The sequence below is a fragment of the Balaenoptera acutorostrata genome, chromosome 11, assembly GCF_949987535.1.
Source record: "Balaenoptera acutorostrata chromosome 11, mBalAcu1.1, whole genome shotgun sequence".
NCBI classification, from domain to species: Eukaryota; Metazoa; Chordata; class Mammalia; order Artiodactyla; family Balaenopteridae; genus Balaenoptera; species Balaenoptera acutorostrata.
The window spans coordinates 22033058-22052978 of record NC_080074.1 but is presented as its reverse complement, the minus strand read 5'-3'; the positions used below and the strand labels follow the sequence as shown (position 1 = coordinate 22052978).

The 19921-nt window shown below is 33.4% G+C and overlaps 1 protein-coding gene across 5 annotated transcripts in view; it reads right to left on the bottom strand.

The window, feature by feature from the left end:
- The window catches only part of BLTP3B (bridge-like lipid transfer protein family member 3B), a 92882-nt gene that overhangs the window by 37199 nt on the left and 35762 nt on the right, over positions 1-19921 (bottom strand). For all 5 annotated transcript variants that reach the window (XM_007165829.2, XM_007165828.3, XM_057555930.1 and 2 more), the window contains 8 exons: positions 18983-19145; positions 17703-17741; positions 16465-16556; positions 12431-12620; positions 11427-11567; positions 9378-9548; positions 4882-5062; positions 1011-1094 (listed from right to left, as the gene is read on the bottom strand). In XM_007165829.2, the coding sequence (XP_007165891.2) occupies positions 1011-1094; positions 4882-5062; positions 9378-9548; positions 11427-11567; positions 12431-12620; positions 16465-16556; positions 17703-17741; positions 18983-19045 (961 nt within the window). In that variant the 5' untranslated portion in view covers positions 19046-19145. The remainder of the gene's footprint in view (positions 1-1010; positions 1095-4881; positions 5063-9377; positions 9549-11426; positions 11568-12430; positions 12621-16464; positions 16557-17702; positions 17742-18982; positions 19146-19921) is intronic.

Sequence of the window (19921 nt, the reverse complement as noted above, 5' to 3'; positions counted from 1 at the left end):
TATAGGAATTTTGGAGGAAAAATTTTAAATCAGGATTATTAGGTTTATCTGTAGCAATTAAGAAAAGTAGTATCTACATAAAAGGGTTAAGAAAATAAAACCTACTTTATGACTTAAAGTTTTACCTTCTAAGTAGGAATGATTTCTATGGTAAAAATTATTTTCAGTATATGTAAGTCACTTATGAATCAGGAGGTCAGACTGTAAGACAAAGCCCTTCAAACAAAACTCTAAACAAATAGTACAACCTTTAAATTCTACCAGGTACTGACACACAAATGACAAACACTGGGAAACTGAAATTTGTGAAGAGAAAAATTTTTATCACATTTTAAAAGTTCTAGAAAACTCATTACAGTTATTTGTATGAATTAAAAAATAAAAAGCCACATATCACCAAAATGCAGAGATGGGTATAAGGTCAAATTACTTAATTTGGCCATAAACATACATATTTTCATTTTTATTATTTGGGGGGAACGTGCCTATCAATATGTGATTATTAAAGAACCTATTAACTCTTATCTATTGATGAAATTTAGAAAATACAAAAAAGTTTTTAAAAAAAGGTTCCTGGAATCCTACAATTTAACTAAAATCACTGTTATCCTTTTGCTTTATTTTCTTTTTTGATTTTTGAATATATATAATTAAAAAATTCAAAACAGATTAATAACTTGCTTTTGTCATAATTAAGAAAATAGCACAAATATGTCTTCTATATTCTAATTTTTTTAAGTTTTAAATCAGTTTACAATATTTCCAATTTCTAACAATTATATTTACTAATAATCTACATAAACCTCAATATAAGATTCATGAATATTTTCTATGGCAATTATATTTTCTTGGTAAGATACTGCTGGGGGGGAAATAATAAATGCCTTGATCTCTTTTCTCCTTAAAAAATTAAATTAAAACAAAATAATAAAATAACAACAAAATGAAATAAATTGGCTATATAATTTAAAAGCAAGATTTACATCTTTTAAAGAAATTGTTATACAAACCTGCTTTGTGATAAGGATAATAATCTATAGTTAGCTGTGTAAAAGACAGTTGCATAGCCCCTCCAGTAATACGTCTGTTTGACTCTGGGAAAAGAAAAAGATGAAATTGAAAGAGAGACAGAGAAAGAAGTATTAAGCAAATATAAGAAACATTTCACTTACCATACCTGCAGTCCAAGCAGTGATAACTGTCTCTCTGTTACCAAGGTTAATTCAATAAGGATTTTAAGAAATGCAATCCAGGGACTTCCCTGGTGGTCCAGTGGTTAAGAATCCACCTTGCAATGCAAGGGACGCCGGTTCGATACCTGGTCCAGGAACTAGGTTCCCACATGTCGCAGGGCAACTAAGCCCTCATGCCACAACTAGAGAGCCTGCGTGCCACAACTACAGAGCCCATGTGCTCTGGAGCCTGCACGCCACAACTAGAGAGAAGCCTGTGCACCACAACGAAAGATCCTGCGTGCCACACTAAGACCCAATGCAGACAATAAATAAATAAATAAATACTTTTTTAAAAAAGAAAGAAATGCAATTCAATCTAGTAAGTATTTATTGAGCCCCTATCCCCTGCAAGGTACTAAGCTAAAAGGTGAGGATACAAGAATAGCAGAACTTTTATATTTACAGACCTAACCATATGCCAAACATTGTTTTAAATTTTTTAACTGTACTTATTCATTTGCTCTTCATGGCAACCCTATGAAATAGATACCATTAATATTATGCCTATTTTCTAGATAAGAAAATTAAGTAAATAGGCCAAGGTCATACAATCAGTTAGTGTAGAGCTGGTTTTGAAACCAGGAAATCCTAACCACTACCTTATATCATCCTGCCTCTTGTTGAAGAAGCAATTGAATCTACTAGGTTAGGTAAGTTTTCTAAAGTCACACAGCTATGTTAAGATTGGAAGTATCTAAAACTCTGTTTCTGTTTTGTTATGTCTGTTCATTTACTTTGTTTTTTAGATTCCACATATAAGTGAAATCATACAGTATTTGTCAATAGGTGATTGCCAGAGGACAGGGAGATAGGGGAAGAAGAAAAATAGGTGAGGGAGATTAAGTGGTACAAACTTCCAGTTGTGAAATAAATGAGTCATGGGTATGAAATGTACAGTGTGGGGAATATAGTCAATAATTACATAGTATCTTTGAATGGGGACAGATCATAACTAGACTTATCATGGTGATCATTTTGAAATGTATAGAAATAACGAATCACTATGTTGTGTAATAGGAACTAACATAGCGCTGTAGGTCAACTAGACTTCAAAAGCAAACAAACTCATAGAAAAAGAGATCAGATTTGTGGTTACAAGAGGCAAGGGGTGAGGGAAGGGAGAATGCGATGAAGGCAGTAAAAAGGTACAAACTTTCAGTTATAAGATAAATAAGTACGAGGAATATAATGTACAGCATGATAAATATAATTAACACTGCTGTATGTTGTACATGAAAGTTAAGAGAATAAATCCTAAGAGTTCTCATCACAAGGAAAATTTTTTTTTTATTTCTTTAATTTTGTATCTATATGAGATGATGATGGTCACTAAACTTACTGTGATAATCATTTCATGATGTATGTAAGTCAAATCATTATGCTGTATGCCTTAAACTTATACAGTGCTGTATGTCAATTATATCTCAATAAAACTAGAAGAAAAAACAAAAATAAAAAATAAAAAGGTAAAAAAGAAATCCGAAGTAGATGAAAAGTCAGTTTAACTCCAACATAAAAATCAAACATTAAGACAGCATAGACAAATCAAATACAAATTAGTATAGAGCTATGTACACACTCTCTATATTAATTTGTTAACTGCAATTTATCTCAACTGGCAGAATTTCTAGTACAGATCTACAATCCCTTATTTAAAACCCTTGGAGCCAAATGTTTCAGAATTCAGAACTGTTTTAGATCTTATTAAAGTAATGTACGTATATCTGTGTATACATACATATATATGTATGTATATAAACACAAAACTGCCAGCAGGTTCTGAGGCAGCACTGAGTAACAAAAGATAGTAATTCTGCAGCAAAACTCAAGTATTTACACTAAGTGGGTATAAGAAAGATGATAAATAGCAACGTGCTCATTTAGATGAAGTTTTGCCAGCAAATGAATTCTTTACAAACTTGTGAAAAAGCATTTCAGACCCTTCTGGATTTTAGAATAGTAGAGAACTGATTACAGATCTTTAAGATGAGGAAGCTATTTTGGTGGAGGGGTTTTCTCCTTAAATAACATCATTTAGCTTATTCTATGAGGGAATATAGAGGGAGGAACGTAAAAGAGCTGAGAAAACACTTTTCTCTGTTTTTTTTGCTGATGACTTAACCTTGACCCCTCATTTTGTTATTTTGGTCTGTTTTAACTTTTTCTGATTTTCCTTTCAAATCACTAAAGCAGAAGATGCCAACTACAAGCCAAATGACACAAAAGGTAGACAAACAAAAGACAGCAAATCTCTCTCCAAACTCCAAATCTTCCTTACCTTTTCTGCTCCACCCTTTTATCTGGTAGCTGATATCTGGCTGCCCTTTCTGAAAAGGCAAGGTAACTTCTATTGCTAAGTATAGGAGCAATAGAAGTTACAGGGGTTGGTCTCAATATTCACTCTCTCAGCTTTAAAAATTCAAAGCAACAACTTTCAAAGACATAGATTCTGATTCAGGTCTGAGGCCCCACGTTGGATGTCTCCATTTAAAAAAGATTATCGGGCTTCCCTGGTGGCGCAGTGGTTGAGAATCTGCCTGCCAGTGCAGGGGACACGGGTTCGAGCCCTGGTCTGGGAAGATCCCACATGCCGCAGAGCAGGTGGGCCCGTGAGCCACGGCTACTGAGCCTGCGCGTCTGGAGCCTGTGCTCCGCAACAAGAGAGGCCGCGATGGTGAGAGGCCCGCGCACCGCGATGAAGAGTGGCCCCCCGCTTGCCGCAACTGGACAAAGCTCTCGCACAGAAACGAAGACCCAACACAGCCGAAAATAAATAAATAAATAAATAATTATTTTTTTAAAAATTAAAAAAAAAAAAGATTCTCAGCTTGATTCTCATGCTCACCAAGGTGTGAGAAACACTGTCCTAGAGGCAGGACCACCTGATGAATCCTTCCAACACTTATGGGCCAGAGACACCCTCTGGAGGAGGAACAGAAATGCCCAGCACCTAGAGTATGGAACCACAGATTTTCCAAGTGACCAAGAGCAGCTCCCTGTTAACCCCGTTACCTGTGTTTACTAAATAGGGAAAAATAAGAGAAGCAAAAGCTAAAAGGAAAGAAAAAACCTTCCTAACTGGGATTTAGCTTCCTGACCAAATTTAGGGAGGATCTGGAGTAAGGAGACACAAGAAATGTTAAACAGCCACATAGTTGTGTTTATATGCCCATAGGGTCAGAAAAATGTAGATAAACCATCATGCTGAAATACATGTGCATCGCTTTTCGGCGTTTTGGCTAAGATCAAGTGAAAATACATGTGCAAATAATTATGAATTGAGTGTGGACTAAAATTTAATTTACAGACAATTTCAAAATTATGAAAAAGTTAATTCCAAGGCAAGTCTAATTTTTCATCAACCTCTAAGGATGTCCGTCGTGAAAAAAAAAGTAATTTTACCATTAGCATTGACAGCTAACAATTAATTATGTTGAGGTACTAACTATTAAAGCAAAATAAAATTTTATACCAATATACAATGCTTAAAATTACACCTTTCATCTACATACCTCAATGAATAAAATTATGACTAGTTATCTTAAGAGTACAGACTACATATTGCATACAATAAACAATCCAGATGTGTAGTAAATTCTAGAAAAACCAAAAAGAGTTTCAAATAGCAGCTTTTATTATTTATTACCTTTTTCTTTAGCATGAATATCATCACATATGTGTAGATCTAGATGAGAAATCACTAAATGATGGGAGGTTTCTTTAACATCAAAGTCATTGAATAGTTTCACAATTGCATCATTTAGATCAGGAGCATTTGAAGTCTGTGGTGTCTTCACTTGCTGGGTAGATGGGGCTACCGCAGAGCTCTAAAAGATTCAAAACTGCCTTAGCACTGCAAGTCAAATATTTGACATTCCCCACTCAAAAAAACTTATATATTTTTAGTAATAAAGTCATAAAAAAAAAGCAAATACATTTTCTTTTGTATCAGTAACTCAGTTTACTAAAATATTTTCTGAATTATGTAGGAATAAAACTAAAACCTAAAAACTGGAGAACTGTAAATAGTTTGAATATGAACCCAATATGTTTTAGTAAATATTTGAATAGCTATATTTATAGCCCTTCCTGTTTTAGAAAATATATTTTTAACTATTAAAGGCAGCTTACTTAAATATTATTAGTTTTATATATTGAAAAAGAAAACAAATGTGAGCCCTGTATACAACAGCTATATACACTATTGTATGTCCTGTAGAAATAAATCATTACTTTGTAAAAGCATTTGTGATATTATTTAGTACTATACGTGCTCTCATGCCTCTTAAGAGGTGTGGTATGTGCTCTGAACTTGGATATCTGAAGAAGCCAGAAAGCAGAAAAGATTCATAACAGATTGTGAGTTCACATTCTTTTCTCCCCAAAGAGAAAAAACAGAATACTGTTGAAGTATAAAGACATCTGTGAACCTCCAACAGCCTAAAATAACTCTGCATACATAAGAATACTGTGAGATGATATGTACATGTTAGCCATAGAACTATACATGAAACTCTGGTAACAATTAACAAAATGAAAACCAGATTTTTTATTAAAAATATTTTAAAATTTTCTAATTAAGAACAGTTTATTAAAAGTATAGTTATTTACAGAAAATTAAAGTACTATATACATATAGCTTGTATACAATATACATATTCTAAATAGTAAGAACTATGGTCATACTGTAAAAGAATTTCAAAGTGTACTTGGTAAATGAGAATCTCTCAATGAAAATGATTGGGGCCCACAGTATTTAAAGAAAAGCAAAGATGAAATATAGTTGTGAAGGCTTAAATTCTAGGGGCTCAAGTAAGCTTTTTTACTAATTAACTGTTAAACTGATTGCCATCAGAAAAATCACTTTTTCTTATGTTTTCCCCCATCTACTTTCAAAGTCTTACAGACTATTATTTATGTCTATGATGGTACTGTTTTGAAAGAAGACACTCTCCTGTATTTCTTTAATCATGTATCCTCTTTTTCATCAAGACGAATACTGATACAAATAAAAACATAAGCATTAATCTCCCTACAAACACTTTTCTTCATACTGAGGTAATTTAGGTTTTTGGATGCCATTTGTGGGGGGAAAAGTGGGCCACTATAAACTCTTTTGCCTCATGAATAATCTTAAAAAACTCTTAATTTTCAAGTTTGTAAAGCTCTCAAGTTATAAAGTTGAGCAAAGGAAAACTGTCACCTACTTCACTCTCTAATGCACTCTCTTGGTACCTCAAGTGATCAGGACATTCTGTATGATAACTAAAGTAGTGACGTGACAACTACTACCCAAGAAAGAAACTCCACAGTAATGTGAATGGTTAAGTACATCTACTATAAAATATTATGGTGTGACAAAAAATACTAATTACAAATACTAATGACATGGAAGAAAACTATAGCCATTTGCTACTACATCCTTACTAAAACTAGGGAAAAATGCAGATGCTTAGGCAAAAAATCTGTAAGGAAATACCCCAAAATGCTAACACTGGTTTTGTTATGGTGGTAGGATTACAGAATTTTGTCCTTGTTTCTAGTTTCCTAATCTGTATCTTTATCTAGCTTCCTAATCTACATTCTATTTTATATAAACATATCCACATATTGCACAAGTAAGAGCTACAGTAACATCAACACGTTGTCTATTGGTCTTTAATTTCAATTACCATCTCTGTTAATGACATCCTAAGCTACATAAATCCTTATTGCAAGCCTTAACAGACTAGTGTTTATGTCTATGATGGTAATATTGTAAAATATTATCTCCTGTACTTCTTTAATTATTTTTCCCACTCCAAAATGGAACTCATTATTACCTTTTCTCAGCCTTACCTCCCCTAATCAAACCTGCTTCCTTCTGCATTTACTCTATTGGCTAATGGAATTACCAATTATTTGAAAAGTTCTCAACTCTTCTGTCTTCTTTATCCTCAACTGGTGAAAGACTCAGATATCTCTCCCCAATTTGGCTTGTTTTTTCTTCTTTCAAACCATTACCAGAGGTCCAAGTCCACCCCTCCCCTAGAATCACAATCTTCCTACTCTTCAGTCTACCCTCTATAATACCACTATGTCATACTTGACTTTTGTTTCCTATTTAAAAACTTCCACTGGCTTCTGCATGCCTATAGGAAAAGTAAACATATAATGCTCATCATGTCTAGTTGCCACTTACTTCTGCTTAAACTCAGGCTACCTGCCTAGGAAAACTCTATTCTATGCTATGGTCCAGTATTCTGTTCATCAAACTTTTAAAATTAGGTTCCCTTGAAGAATTATGAAGACATCTTATTGGATAAATATTAATTATTGGTAGAATGATACAGGGTTCACCATCAATTCTCTGTTTGTTTTTATCGTTTAAAGCTCTGGGAAACTTTGTTCACATAAATAAGTAGATTAGAATGAAATGAATTTTGTTTTAGCAATGTGACACGATTCTTTGAACTCTTTCAAGTTACATGCCAGGATTCACAAAGTGATCTATTGCAAAAAATTATTTTTAATAGTCTAGCAGCTGACATTTATTAAACTTCCTTCAACTGTGCTGAAAGCAAAGAAGTGGGAATCACCTAATTTGTTAGTCTGTCATGGGTCATTCACTTCCAACATGGACAGCAATATTTCAAATTGCCTGTCTTATTTTCCAGAAGTTTTTGAGTTAAAACCCTCCCTTCCCCACCCCCCACCCCCAACAAATCCATCAGAGTAAGAAAGAGGATGAGTAAGAAGAACGCCTTTCATTTGTAAAGTAGGATACTAGGATACGAGTAATTATGGAAAGGGAGAACCAGTCTGACATCTTAATACAAGAACATTCTCACGTAGCCCAAATTTAAGAAAGAGTACAAATCAAAATGGAAGATGTGAAACAATTTCTTTAAAACTTGGAAAGTTGTCATATATTCACAAGGCATGTGTACCTCACTCTCAGAAATAATGCTCTAGGAACACCCAACCCCTTATCTTTATCAGAAAATACCGTGCTCTTTAACACCATCATACTTTGGCAGATTCTATTTCCTCATCCAAAATACCCTTTCCCTCACCTGGAAACTTCTACTCGCTTTTAAGACTTAATTTCATTATCCTCTTCGTGAAACCTTTCCAAACTCCCCAAGCAGTTGATTAAAACTTCTCTGTGCTTCTCTAATCTCCTCATCCCCATTTTTAATTCTGCACTCTAGCATTTACGTTGAACTGCAATGATTTGTTTTATATTTGATTCCCTATTACACTGAGATCCTTGAGGGCAGGATCAGACAATATTTATTTTTACATCCACAACATGTAGCCCTGTACCTTATGACAAAGCAGACAGGCAGTAAACAATGTCAATTTGATAGTCACAGGAAAGCCCATGCACCAGCCAGATCACCAACAAGCTATATATCTAAGATGTAATTACTCTGTTTCTAATGAAATAATTCGTAGAAGTATGATTTCACAATACCCTTTAGTCTTTATTGGATAGATATAAAAAGTCAATTGTACTTATAAAATTATCAAAAGACGCTACACTTTGGGATTTTCAATGTCCCTTCTACAAAAATCTTCATGTCAAATTCTCAGAATTTACTACCAGGAAAGATTAGAAAACCTTTTTCTTTTAAGAAAAAACTAGTAATGCGTCTGATTTTAAGAAAGTGATCAATAAATAGCTTCCCCCATTTTCGTCCCAGCCATCAGACAATTCTAACAGCTTTGTGTTCAACTTCAGCAATTCCCTAGGGCTTTAGTTTCCTATTTTAATATTAATCCTTACATTCTTTCCCTTGACTATAATTACCCAGGTTTTTTCCTTTTGCACTTACTTTAGTAATTTTTAAATTGTATTTTTTTAACTTCCTGAAAAGAAGTATTTATAACATTAAAATACTTTTATGTTATCAGTAACTCTGATGCCAAGCACAGACCTCCAAACAAGGTAAGCACTATATAGATAGAAATACATTTAATATATGCTTTCATATAGATACCATGTAGGTAAAACTAATATAGTAAGATATATAAGAAGATTCCTGGACTCAAAGTATTATAAACTATTTTGCATAAAGAAAACAACCAACCATTCTGATTTTTAAACCATTTACATGTAAAGTGAAGTGTTTTTCCTATTAACATATGATAGCATACCTGTGTAGGTTCAGGAGCCATACTCTTCCTTTGTTCTGTTGATTTTTCTATTGCTTCACTAAGAGATTTTGCATATTGTACCATAGCCTTCAACTGGGAATCCGTTAAAACCCATAATAAGTCATCCAGCATTAGAACTAACTTTGTTGCAATGACATTGCAGTCCTTTAACTGTCAGGAAAAAATGATTCATAAAATTAAGCCAAGTAATTAAACTTATAATGCACTTGTATCTTTTAAAAATTTAAAATTTTTCAATGGTTTAAATATGGATCCTTCCTTATTCACCAAATATTTATTGAGTTCCTATAATATGGAAGGAATACCTCCTAGTATAGGAGATACAGCAGTAAAAAAGACTGACAGATTCCTGTACTTTAACAGGAACAAGTTATATAGGTACAAGTATTTATATAATTTAATTGTTCATTTATAGCTAATAAATCATGTAATTACCTACGTTAATTCAACCCCAGTTGACCCTTGAACAATACGGGGGTTAATGCATATAACTTATAGTCCGCCCTCTGTATACAAGGTTCCTCCACATCCACAGATTCAACCAACCTCAGACCATGTAGTACTGTAGTATTTACTATTGAAAAATATCCACATATAAGTGGACCCATGCAGTTCAAACCTGTGTTGTTCAAGGGTCAACTGCAATTCTAGTAGAAAAAGGGGCATTATAATTAATTAAAGGGACTTCCCTGGTGGTCCAGTGGTAAAGAATCTGCCTTACAATGAAGGGGATGCTGGTTCGATCCCTGGGCGGGGAACTAAGATCCTACATGCGTGGGGCAACTAAGCCCACACACCACAACTACCGGGCTCGCACGTCTCAACTAGAGCCCACGTGCCACAAACTACAGAGCCCACGTGCTCTGGAACTCACGGGCCACAAATACAGAGCCCACGCACCCTGAAGCCTGCGCGCCACAACTAGAGAAGAGAAAACCCGCACGTCACAACTAGAGAGAAGCCTGTGCGCCGCAACGAAAGATCCCACATGCCTCAACTAAGACCCGATGCAGCCAGAAATAAATAAATAATAAATAAATAAATCTTAAAAAAAAATTTAATTAAAAACTGAAATGCTATTTTAAACACATTTCACATTTTACAATATCTGTATTAAGTGTCATACTCTGAAAAATTCTTTTCAATTTAATTTAGTACAGTGATTTGTGTCTAGTACTAGAAAACATATTGCTGAGATTTTAACTGAGCCAAGTTTTTAAAAAAGTCATTACTCCCGCTCATTAAATTTCATCACAATCCACAGTGGACTCTCAAATACTGACATCCTTAAGTAGCTATCTTCCCTATTTATCTAAATTACCAGTCGTACCTTAACCTTCTAAAACTAGTCGTTTTGGTTACTAATAGTGAAGACTTTACCGTTTACCCACTCCTGAGCAAGATTCAATAAGGAGAAATAAAATTATAAAACAGTTAATGTTCAATAAGTATTTGGTAACTGAGAAATCTATTCAATTTATCAAAAATAAAAATCTGCGGGCTTCCCTGGTGGCACAGTGGTTAAGAATCTGCCTGCCAATGTAGGGGACATGGGTTCGAGCCCTGGTCTGGGAAGATCCCACATGCCATGGAGCAACTAAGCCCGTGTGCCACAACTACTGAAGCCTGTGCGCCTAGAGCCCATGCTCTGCAACAAGAGAAACCACCGCAATGAGAAGCCCGTGCACCGCAACGAAGAGTAGCGCCCCACTCGCAGCAACTGGAGAAAGCCCACGTGCAGCAACGAAGACCCAACGCAGCCAAAAATAAATAAATTAAATAAATAATTTTTTTAAAAAGACCCTATTTCCAAATAAAGTCACATTAAAAAAAATCTAAATATTAAACTTAGAAACCTGAAAAATGTTATCATTACACTAGATTTCTTCAAATATTGCTTGGGCATTATATTTCCTTTTATTTTGCACTGTTTTAATATGCCAATATTTCAGCTAAAAAATAATTTTAAATTTCCCATCAATTCTAATAGTTACCACATAAATCAAAAAGGTAACCCTGTTGACTTACTCTTCTTTTAAGTGTGACTCTGATTTTTGATTGGTTGGTTATTAATCGAACAGGAGCACACATAATTTCAAGATGTGAGCTTTGGGTAGCATCTGCCTCTATTCGAATCATCTGCCAATTTATTTCCTTAAAGGTCAAAACCTAAAGAGAATATAGAGATTAGCTTCACTTACACAAAATAGAATAAGAAAAATGTAGATTTGTAAAAACAAAAAAAAAGTTATTATAATAATGTATCTCTTCACTAATTTTCATATGACATTCTAGATCTATCCACTATGCTTTAATTTTTTTTAATTGTAGAATTCCAAATTCAGTAACACATCTTCATAATTATATTCATCATCTGTAAAGCTGTTAACAGTTTTATTCTAAGTAATTTAATTTTAATATAAAGCACAAAGAACATTTGAATTATGTAACCAAGAAGAATTTTAAAAACATATTTTAGTTATGTAAATTTAAAATTCAATTCTGAGAAGCTAAGAAGTTAAAATAGGACTCATTAACTCTGTAAGTTGAAAGATTACAGTAAAAACAATAAAATATGCACATTATATAATTAAATAATTAAAAGTAGTACAGAGAAAAGTATAAAGGGCAAAAGTAAATCTAGTAGTATGTGAATATAGGCAACCATAAAAAGTAATTATTTTAAATATACTTTTTTAAAATTTATTTATTAAAAAAAATTTTTTTTAACGTCTTTATTGGAGAGAGTGGCACGGACATATATACACTACCAAATGTAAAACCGATAGCTACTGGGAAGCAGCCGCATAGCACAGGGAGATCAGCTTGGTGCTTTGTGACCACCTAGATGGGTGGGATAGGGAGGGTGGGAGGGAGACCCAAGAGGGAGGAGATATGGGGATATATGTATATGTATAGCTGATTCACTTTGTTATAAAGCAGAAACTAACATACCATTGTAAATATACTTTTGTATTAATCAATGACTAAAACATTTTTTAAACAAAGAAAGAAAAGGAAAAAATCTTTACCTCTCCTCTCTGTGGATCTTGAATACGAGCAAATCTTAAATCTCCATGTTCCCAGTTCGCATTTACACTATAGATCCGTAGCTGGGAAAGTTCAAAGGATGCATTGAAGGCTTTTGCTCCAATGCGGATGACAATGGAATTTACAGAAACAGTAATTCCCTCAACTACTTTTTCAGCAAAGCCGTATTCACTGGGAAAACAAAGCAGAACAAAATATAATGCACTAAAACCAAAATAAAATCATTAGAAGTGAAAAGGTTTTGTTAATATTCTCACACAAGTACACAAACTGCCATAATAGTATTCATTTTTGTTTAACAAAACACATTTTGGTTAAAACAATAATCTAGTCTGGTTACATGTAAGTTACAAAAAAATGTTCTTCTCAAAATGATAAAAGGTTTTTAAAATTGGAAGTTACTCTCTAAATTATTATAATCACCTTCCAAAGTTGCCTATTCTCAAAAAGCATTAGTGCAGGGGCTTCCCTGGTGGCGCAGTGGTTGAGAGTCTGCCTGCCAATGCAGGGGACACGGGTTCGAGCCCTGGTCTGGGAAGATCCCACATGCCGCGGAGCAACTGGGCCCGTGAGCCACAACTACTGAGCCTGCGCGTCTGGAGCCTGTGCTCCACAACAAGAGAGGCCGCAACAGTGAGAGGCCCGCGCACCGCGATGAAGAGTGGCCCCCACTTGCCACAGCTGGAGAAAGCCCATGCACAGAAACGAAGACCCAGCACAGCCAAAAATAATAAATAAATAAATAAAATAAAATAAAAAAAATTAAAAAAAAAAAAAAAGCATTAGTGCAGACACTGGCATCAATGAAGTAAGTAAGAGGGCTAAATTCTTAACACAAAGAAGGTTGCAGAGGCCAAGTGGAATCTCATAATTTAGAAATAAGGTCAGAAAAAGTTCACATTCTCTAATTCAATTCAGCAAATATTGAGCATCTACGATGGGAACGATGCTAGGACATAAAGAAAACCAAAGTAGAGTTGTGGCATTACAGGGTTTGCAAGTTACTTGGGTAGGAAAAAAAACACATATCCTAGCAACTGAAACATGAGGCAGTCTGTAATTAAGTGTTTTTAAAAGGAATCATCAGTACACTTGGTAGAGGAAGAAACTGTTCATAGTTAATGAGAAATATATCCAGGAAAGAAAGATGAACTTTCCTCAAGGAGGGATGAAAAGGAAGGGAAATCTTAGAATAGGGAAAAGCATGAGCAAAGACATGGAGAATAATAAAGTAAAGGTCACATTTCAAGAATGGTAAGTACAGTATGACTTGAATATAGACTATCAGTATATTTTGACAGGGGGGTGGTGAAAGTTTGCCAAATTGGCACCTTACTTCAATTATGACCATTATTCCTAAATCTATATCACTATCCAGATCTCTTGCTGTAACTTCAGATGGTAAAATTCAAATGTCCACCAGATAGCTCTACCTGGCTGCCTCTCACACATTTCAAAGCCAACATGCATAAAAGTGAGGCCATCATTTTTAATGATCATGCACATTGCTCCTCTATACCTATGCTATGCTTCTTGATTTACTATCTTAATGAATAAATAAAATTACTCATCTTTTCTAAAATTTAGATGACTTATCTTTTAAATCAGGATATACTTTGTAGGTTACATGTAGATTGCATGAAATAATGCGTATGAACCACATCGCCCATCTCTGGACTCATGATACTGAAAAAGATATGACTGTTATTTATAGTATTATAAATAGCAGTATATTATTATTAATACTATTGGAAGTCTCTGAGCCTCCGTTTCATCATTTGTAAAATGAAAATCATACCTATTTCAAAAGGTTGCTGTGGTCCTTAAGTGAAATGGTATATGTGTAGTAATTTATACAGTCCTTGGCTTGACTGAGGTAATTTTGTTATAAAAAAACGTGGTTGTCTACCTGGGGTTTAGAAAATTGAGAACTGAAGAGGAAGAGCTCATCAGCATCCTAGGGAGGAGTTGCTGTGATCCTAAGGACAAATACTGGTCACTTAGACAGAAATATTCCTGGAGTTGGAAGAATATTTCTATTAATATTATCTGAGAATACCCTTTGGAATATCCAAATCCATCTACTCTAATCTATGCACATTAAAAAGTGCTACAATTATATTGGACGATTTACCATCAGAAGGGTGAAGGCTGACTCACTGACTAATGTCTACATGTTTCTGGTTTATGTCATCCATTATAAACTAAATTTCAGTTTACAAATGAGTCTCTTATGAGTTTGGTTAATCTTCACATAGATGTTTATCTCCTTCTGTGAAGTGATAAAATCAAATTTCTGAACTTACGAAGTTTACTAGACCATCAATCTGTGGGAGCATTGTTAGCCTACAGGTTCTGCACAGAAGGAAGGGCCACCCTGTTAATTGTTAATTTCCCTCTATTTTAATCTCTTAGCTAGAAATAAAATCAAATAGATCAGTGTTTCCTTAAATTGCATGACTATAAAGAATTGTTGAAAATACATATTCATATTCTTGATAACCATTCTAGACCTGATGAATCATAACTTTAAAAGAGGAGCCTAAACAACTCTGAATTTCATAAGCACCCTAAATGATAGCTACAATTAGTCAAGTCTGGAAAACACAGAAATAGATTAACATACTACCATACAATATAAGGACTACCATCATGTGATTACAAAGCCAAAATTATAAAGCTTGTTGATACCATAAAAACATGAATTGGGAAGAAAACTATCAACTACACTTAGCATACAATAAGAAAATACCTAATTTCTGCCACACCTAATTAAAATAAATCATTTGTTATAGCAACTTTCCTGATCTTCTTTTGCCCTTTTAATAGTCTTATAAACATCTCAACTTTTTCTCAAATTTTTCTGAGTCTAGCCAATTTTAAGATCAACTGCTCCAACCTACTCTATCTAACCTGAAATCATAATCTAAACTTTAAAATCTCAAATTGCTAGAAAATACATAAACTACAAAGAAGTTCATGTGAAAGCTCTTCTCCCCATCACTATTACATATAGTCCAAATATAAACTGTATATCTGATAAATCTGGCCTTCAGTCAACTCTCAGCAGTGGATGGATCACCATTTGATTCCCACGTGAAAAGCCACTGATCAGACTGCAGGTATTCTCACAGAATGCATTAATAAATGGTGGCTCAACCTTGGTGAAAGAGTAGGAAAATATGAGAGTGCAAGAAAGAGAGTATGTGTGTGTATCTGTATGTGCATGTTCATTCTCAAGAAGAGTTTATCACTGGTTTTATACAGCACCTAGAATACTGTAAATGTTCAGGGCTGCTATGTTGTACAACTTGAGGAGGCACTAATCACATTAAAATCAATGTAAACTTTTTACGTGAATAGCTGCACCATCCAAAAATAGTGCAGAAAACCTGTTTTGAGGAAATGATATACAATACAAGATCCAAATTTACTGAATGCAAAGATAAATAGGCAAGTTTTTGAAGATCTATTTTTTAAGAACTATTCTAACTTCTCAAGGCAGCTTTGTGAAATGCTCCCCATGCTCCTACTTTATTAACATCTGATTTTTATCTATCAAAATTCAATCTGTGTAAAGTGTGAGCATTCTATATTTAATGAATTTTAGAGTAATCCAAAAGGTCTATAATTTTTTAAGGCATCAACTTAACTCTTAAGAGTCATAAAAGTTCCACTGATGCATAGAACAAATGTTATACAGAGAATGTATTCAGGGACCAAGTAAGAGACTATCTGGTTTAGAATGCCTAAGCTCTTCTTTCATTTTCTGCTACTGCTCTGCATTTGATTGATCATTAGTATTTAATATCAAGGAAAGCAAGATGAATAAAAGAGGCTAAAAATCAATTCTGCTACTTTTGCAACGTATTTACTGAAACTGTAAAATGTTTGATGGGAGAAGTGACTAAAATAGAGACTGAAGTTAGGAAATTTTACTTTATGTCCCATTACTGCAGATAACGGGAAAAAAAATGCCCTTTGCCAGTCATACAGACTAATGGAAAGAGCTTACCTTTGTCCTGAAGCAGTTGCAATTGGTGATGGGCCATTTGGGTTTCGTGGTTCTTCACATGTACTCATTTCCATTATTACTTTATCCAAAGACTAATAAAAATATATTAAAAATGTAAACATTAGATATTTTATGTATATTATGTAGATATTATTTAAGACTATTTTCTCTTTCATTTCTTCAGGAGCAAAGAAAACAGTAAGTAAGCAGAGTCATTTTAAATGTTTCTCTAGAGGTCTAAAAAGAGAAATACTAAAAAAAAGTGCTTAGTCCTTTCTCAAGGCACTTATTATCTGGTGGAAAAGCTTATTACAGGAGTATAGTAGAAAAAAACTATAAGAAGTAGCCATATACTGCTGAGATCATCAGGTTTTACAGACGTATAATCGCTAATCCCAGAGTGTACTACATTATTAATTGATAAATTAGATTATTTATTAATAAATAGGACTAAACCACCTCTAAAAGCTTAAACCTGAGCTTTAATTAAAACCTGGGCTAAATAAAATAAATAGAACCAATCTAAAACCTGAGATTTAAGATGTGTAACTATGAAAAAATGAAATATGCAAGAAATATGAAAAAGTAAATACTCTCATAGTAAAAAACTTTCTTTCTCAGTCTAAGTTTTTTCTTGAAGGAAGATCAAATGTCCTTAGTAGTCATCATTAACACATCTCCAGTCATTCTTCATTCTCTATTTAATATTGCACTTATTATCTGAAACTGTCTTGTTTTGTTTACTTGTTCGTTGTCAGTCACCTTGTAAAAATATGTTCTCTCAGGGCAGAGGGGAGGTGCTCAGTAAATATTTGTGGTATGAATGAATCAATAAATGACCAAGTGATCAGTTTTCCTTAAAAAGTGAAGTATATTAAAGAACGTATTATATTAGATCAGTAAAAGCAGAAACACAGAAAGTCTGGACCAAACTTTATTAAAAGAAGAATCCCATAAATAAAGTATAATATACCAATAAAAAGTTAAAAGATGCAATAAAACATACCAACTTACAATATAATATTCTAGACCTGAAAAACTTTAAAGACCCTCTCATTTTAAAGTTCAAACTTCTCATTTAAGGACTGAGAAAACTAAGTACCATCAAAATAGAATGAAAGTTAACTAGCAGAGAAGCCATGAGATTATGTTTCTATGAAACAAAATATTAATATTAGCAGAGTTGTTAGATTATATGCATATATAAGTGTTTATTTCTGAAGCAATTCAGAACTTACCAGACAGATGGGATGTGTTTTCAGTTTTGTCCATGGTATCTACAAAAGAAAATTTTTCTTTCTTTAAAATAAATCATTAAAAAAATAATGTAAAACAGTAATCGACACAGATGCTCTCTTAACATAGTGATAGACATACCAAATTATATCAGATGACTTTTTTCTTAAATTGCAAAATAATAAACTGAGCAATTCATTCATACTCTTGAAATCAGCTGCACCTATTTTATATTAAAAAAGACTACTAGCCTTATTTTCTTGGTCATCTTTTTAAATAAAAATTTCGGGTTCTCTTAATATCTTTTTTCCCCAGTTCTGAAAACACATTTTAATTTTGTAGATGAAGAATTCCCAGCAAAGCATAATCAGTGTTTTGTTCATTTAACAATTTTTTAAATTCTAGAATTCCAACCAATCTCCTTGTAGGTATTCAAGACAAATACAAAAGTGAGACCATTAATGTTAAATGCAAGTAACGTCAAATAAATAATGTTCAAATATATCCTGCACTAAAAATGTCATATTTTTGTAGACATTTGGGTTTATGGAGGATAGAACAAAAATTAAAGGTTACCATCAAAGGATACAGCAACCTTTCCACAATCTTTTCTTTGGAGCCCAATTTTAATTTTATGAAAAGTTAGCATGCAGTATTTCTACTGAGTAGGCTCTCAAACTCTCTAAGTAGGCTCTCAGGCTCTCTAAGTCTAATCTTTAAGAGAAGGAAATGATACGACGTACGATTAGAGCCAAAGATAATAAGAAAGCAGTTTTAATAAGCAGAAATAATATTAAAAGAAAACTTTAGAAACCTCAAAATAAAAAACAAATGAGGAAAAGAGACAGAATTTCAAATAAAAGTATAATGTCCAGAATAAGATAACTTATCAGTCCTTATGTCTTCATTTGAAGTAGTGTTTACTTACTACAAATTTAAATTGTCCCTTTTGACAACAAATCGTGTGAAAAAAATTTTAAATATGTACCAAATTTAACAAATTATTTTATTAATAAAGCATCAACAATTTTATTTAGATATTAATATTAAATTTTAATAAAAATTAAAACCTATAAATTAATAAGTATATATTAGCATTCAATTAAATTCAAAAGGCACACATTCATGCAATTATTTATACAAGGTATCTGTCTTTTAAAATTATGTTAATAAAAATGCTTCTTTTCAGAATTACCTAAAACAAAATATTTATTTTAAAAGATAGGGATGAAATAAATAAAATGAAAACAGAAAATGCCTTGCACAGATATCAAAGTCTCACCCTAATTGATGCTTTATTACAAAAAACTTTGTTGATAGCAAGCCATGTTGGCAAATCCAACATATTCTGGAGCACCTCTTCATCCAACTCCAAATTCTTCAGTTCACCTTCTCCTTTAAGGGTACTTAGATTTATCTTGTCAGGAGATAAATTTTTGGTAAATCTGAAAGAGAATATATATTGACATTTACTTTAGTGTTAGTTACTGTACCCCTGAGTTGTTCTTGCAAATATACAGAGCATTAAGAATGTAACAGCAGCACTAAGAAACACAAAACCACAATGATAGGCTCTACTCTAATCCATGTTTTTCAATGTGGTTTTGTTATTATTGTTTTGATCTCCCTTGTCCATAGCTCTCTTACACAAAGTCTACAGTATTTTTGGTACACATTTAAATATCTTATAACCAGATACAACCAAGCTCTAGTTCTTCCTGTCTTTCAAATTTATGAATACTTAGTTAGTATCCACTATTTTTCAGGAACTATGCGAGGCTTTGAGCCATCCCCTACAACGTTTTGTTCACTTCGCTACAGGCAATATCACAGAAGTGGATATTCCTATTTTGCTAACCAATCTACAAGTAAGGTAAGGAAATGAGGTGGCCCTTTAGAAGTAGTAGCAGCAGCAGCTGCCACCACTGCCATTTGTCATGCCAAGAGCTTAATGAAAGTGCCAAAAGTCACCTAGGAGACTGGACCCTGAATTCTAATTAAAGAACTCAAATTCTCTATAATGATTTAAAAAGAAAAGTTCTTAAACTCAAAAGAAAAGATTGAAAATAATAATAGTTAAAATAACAGTGAACATTTTCCAAGGGTTTATTGGATACCAACCTCTTCTCTTTGAGTGCATGCGTTACTAATTCTCATGATAACCCATTAGGGTCAATACTATTTTCATTCCCACTTTTTTTTTTTAATATTTATTTATTTA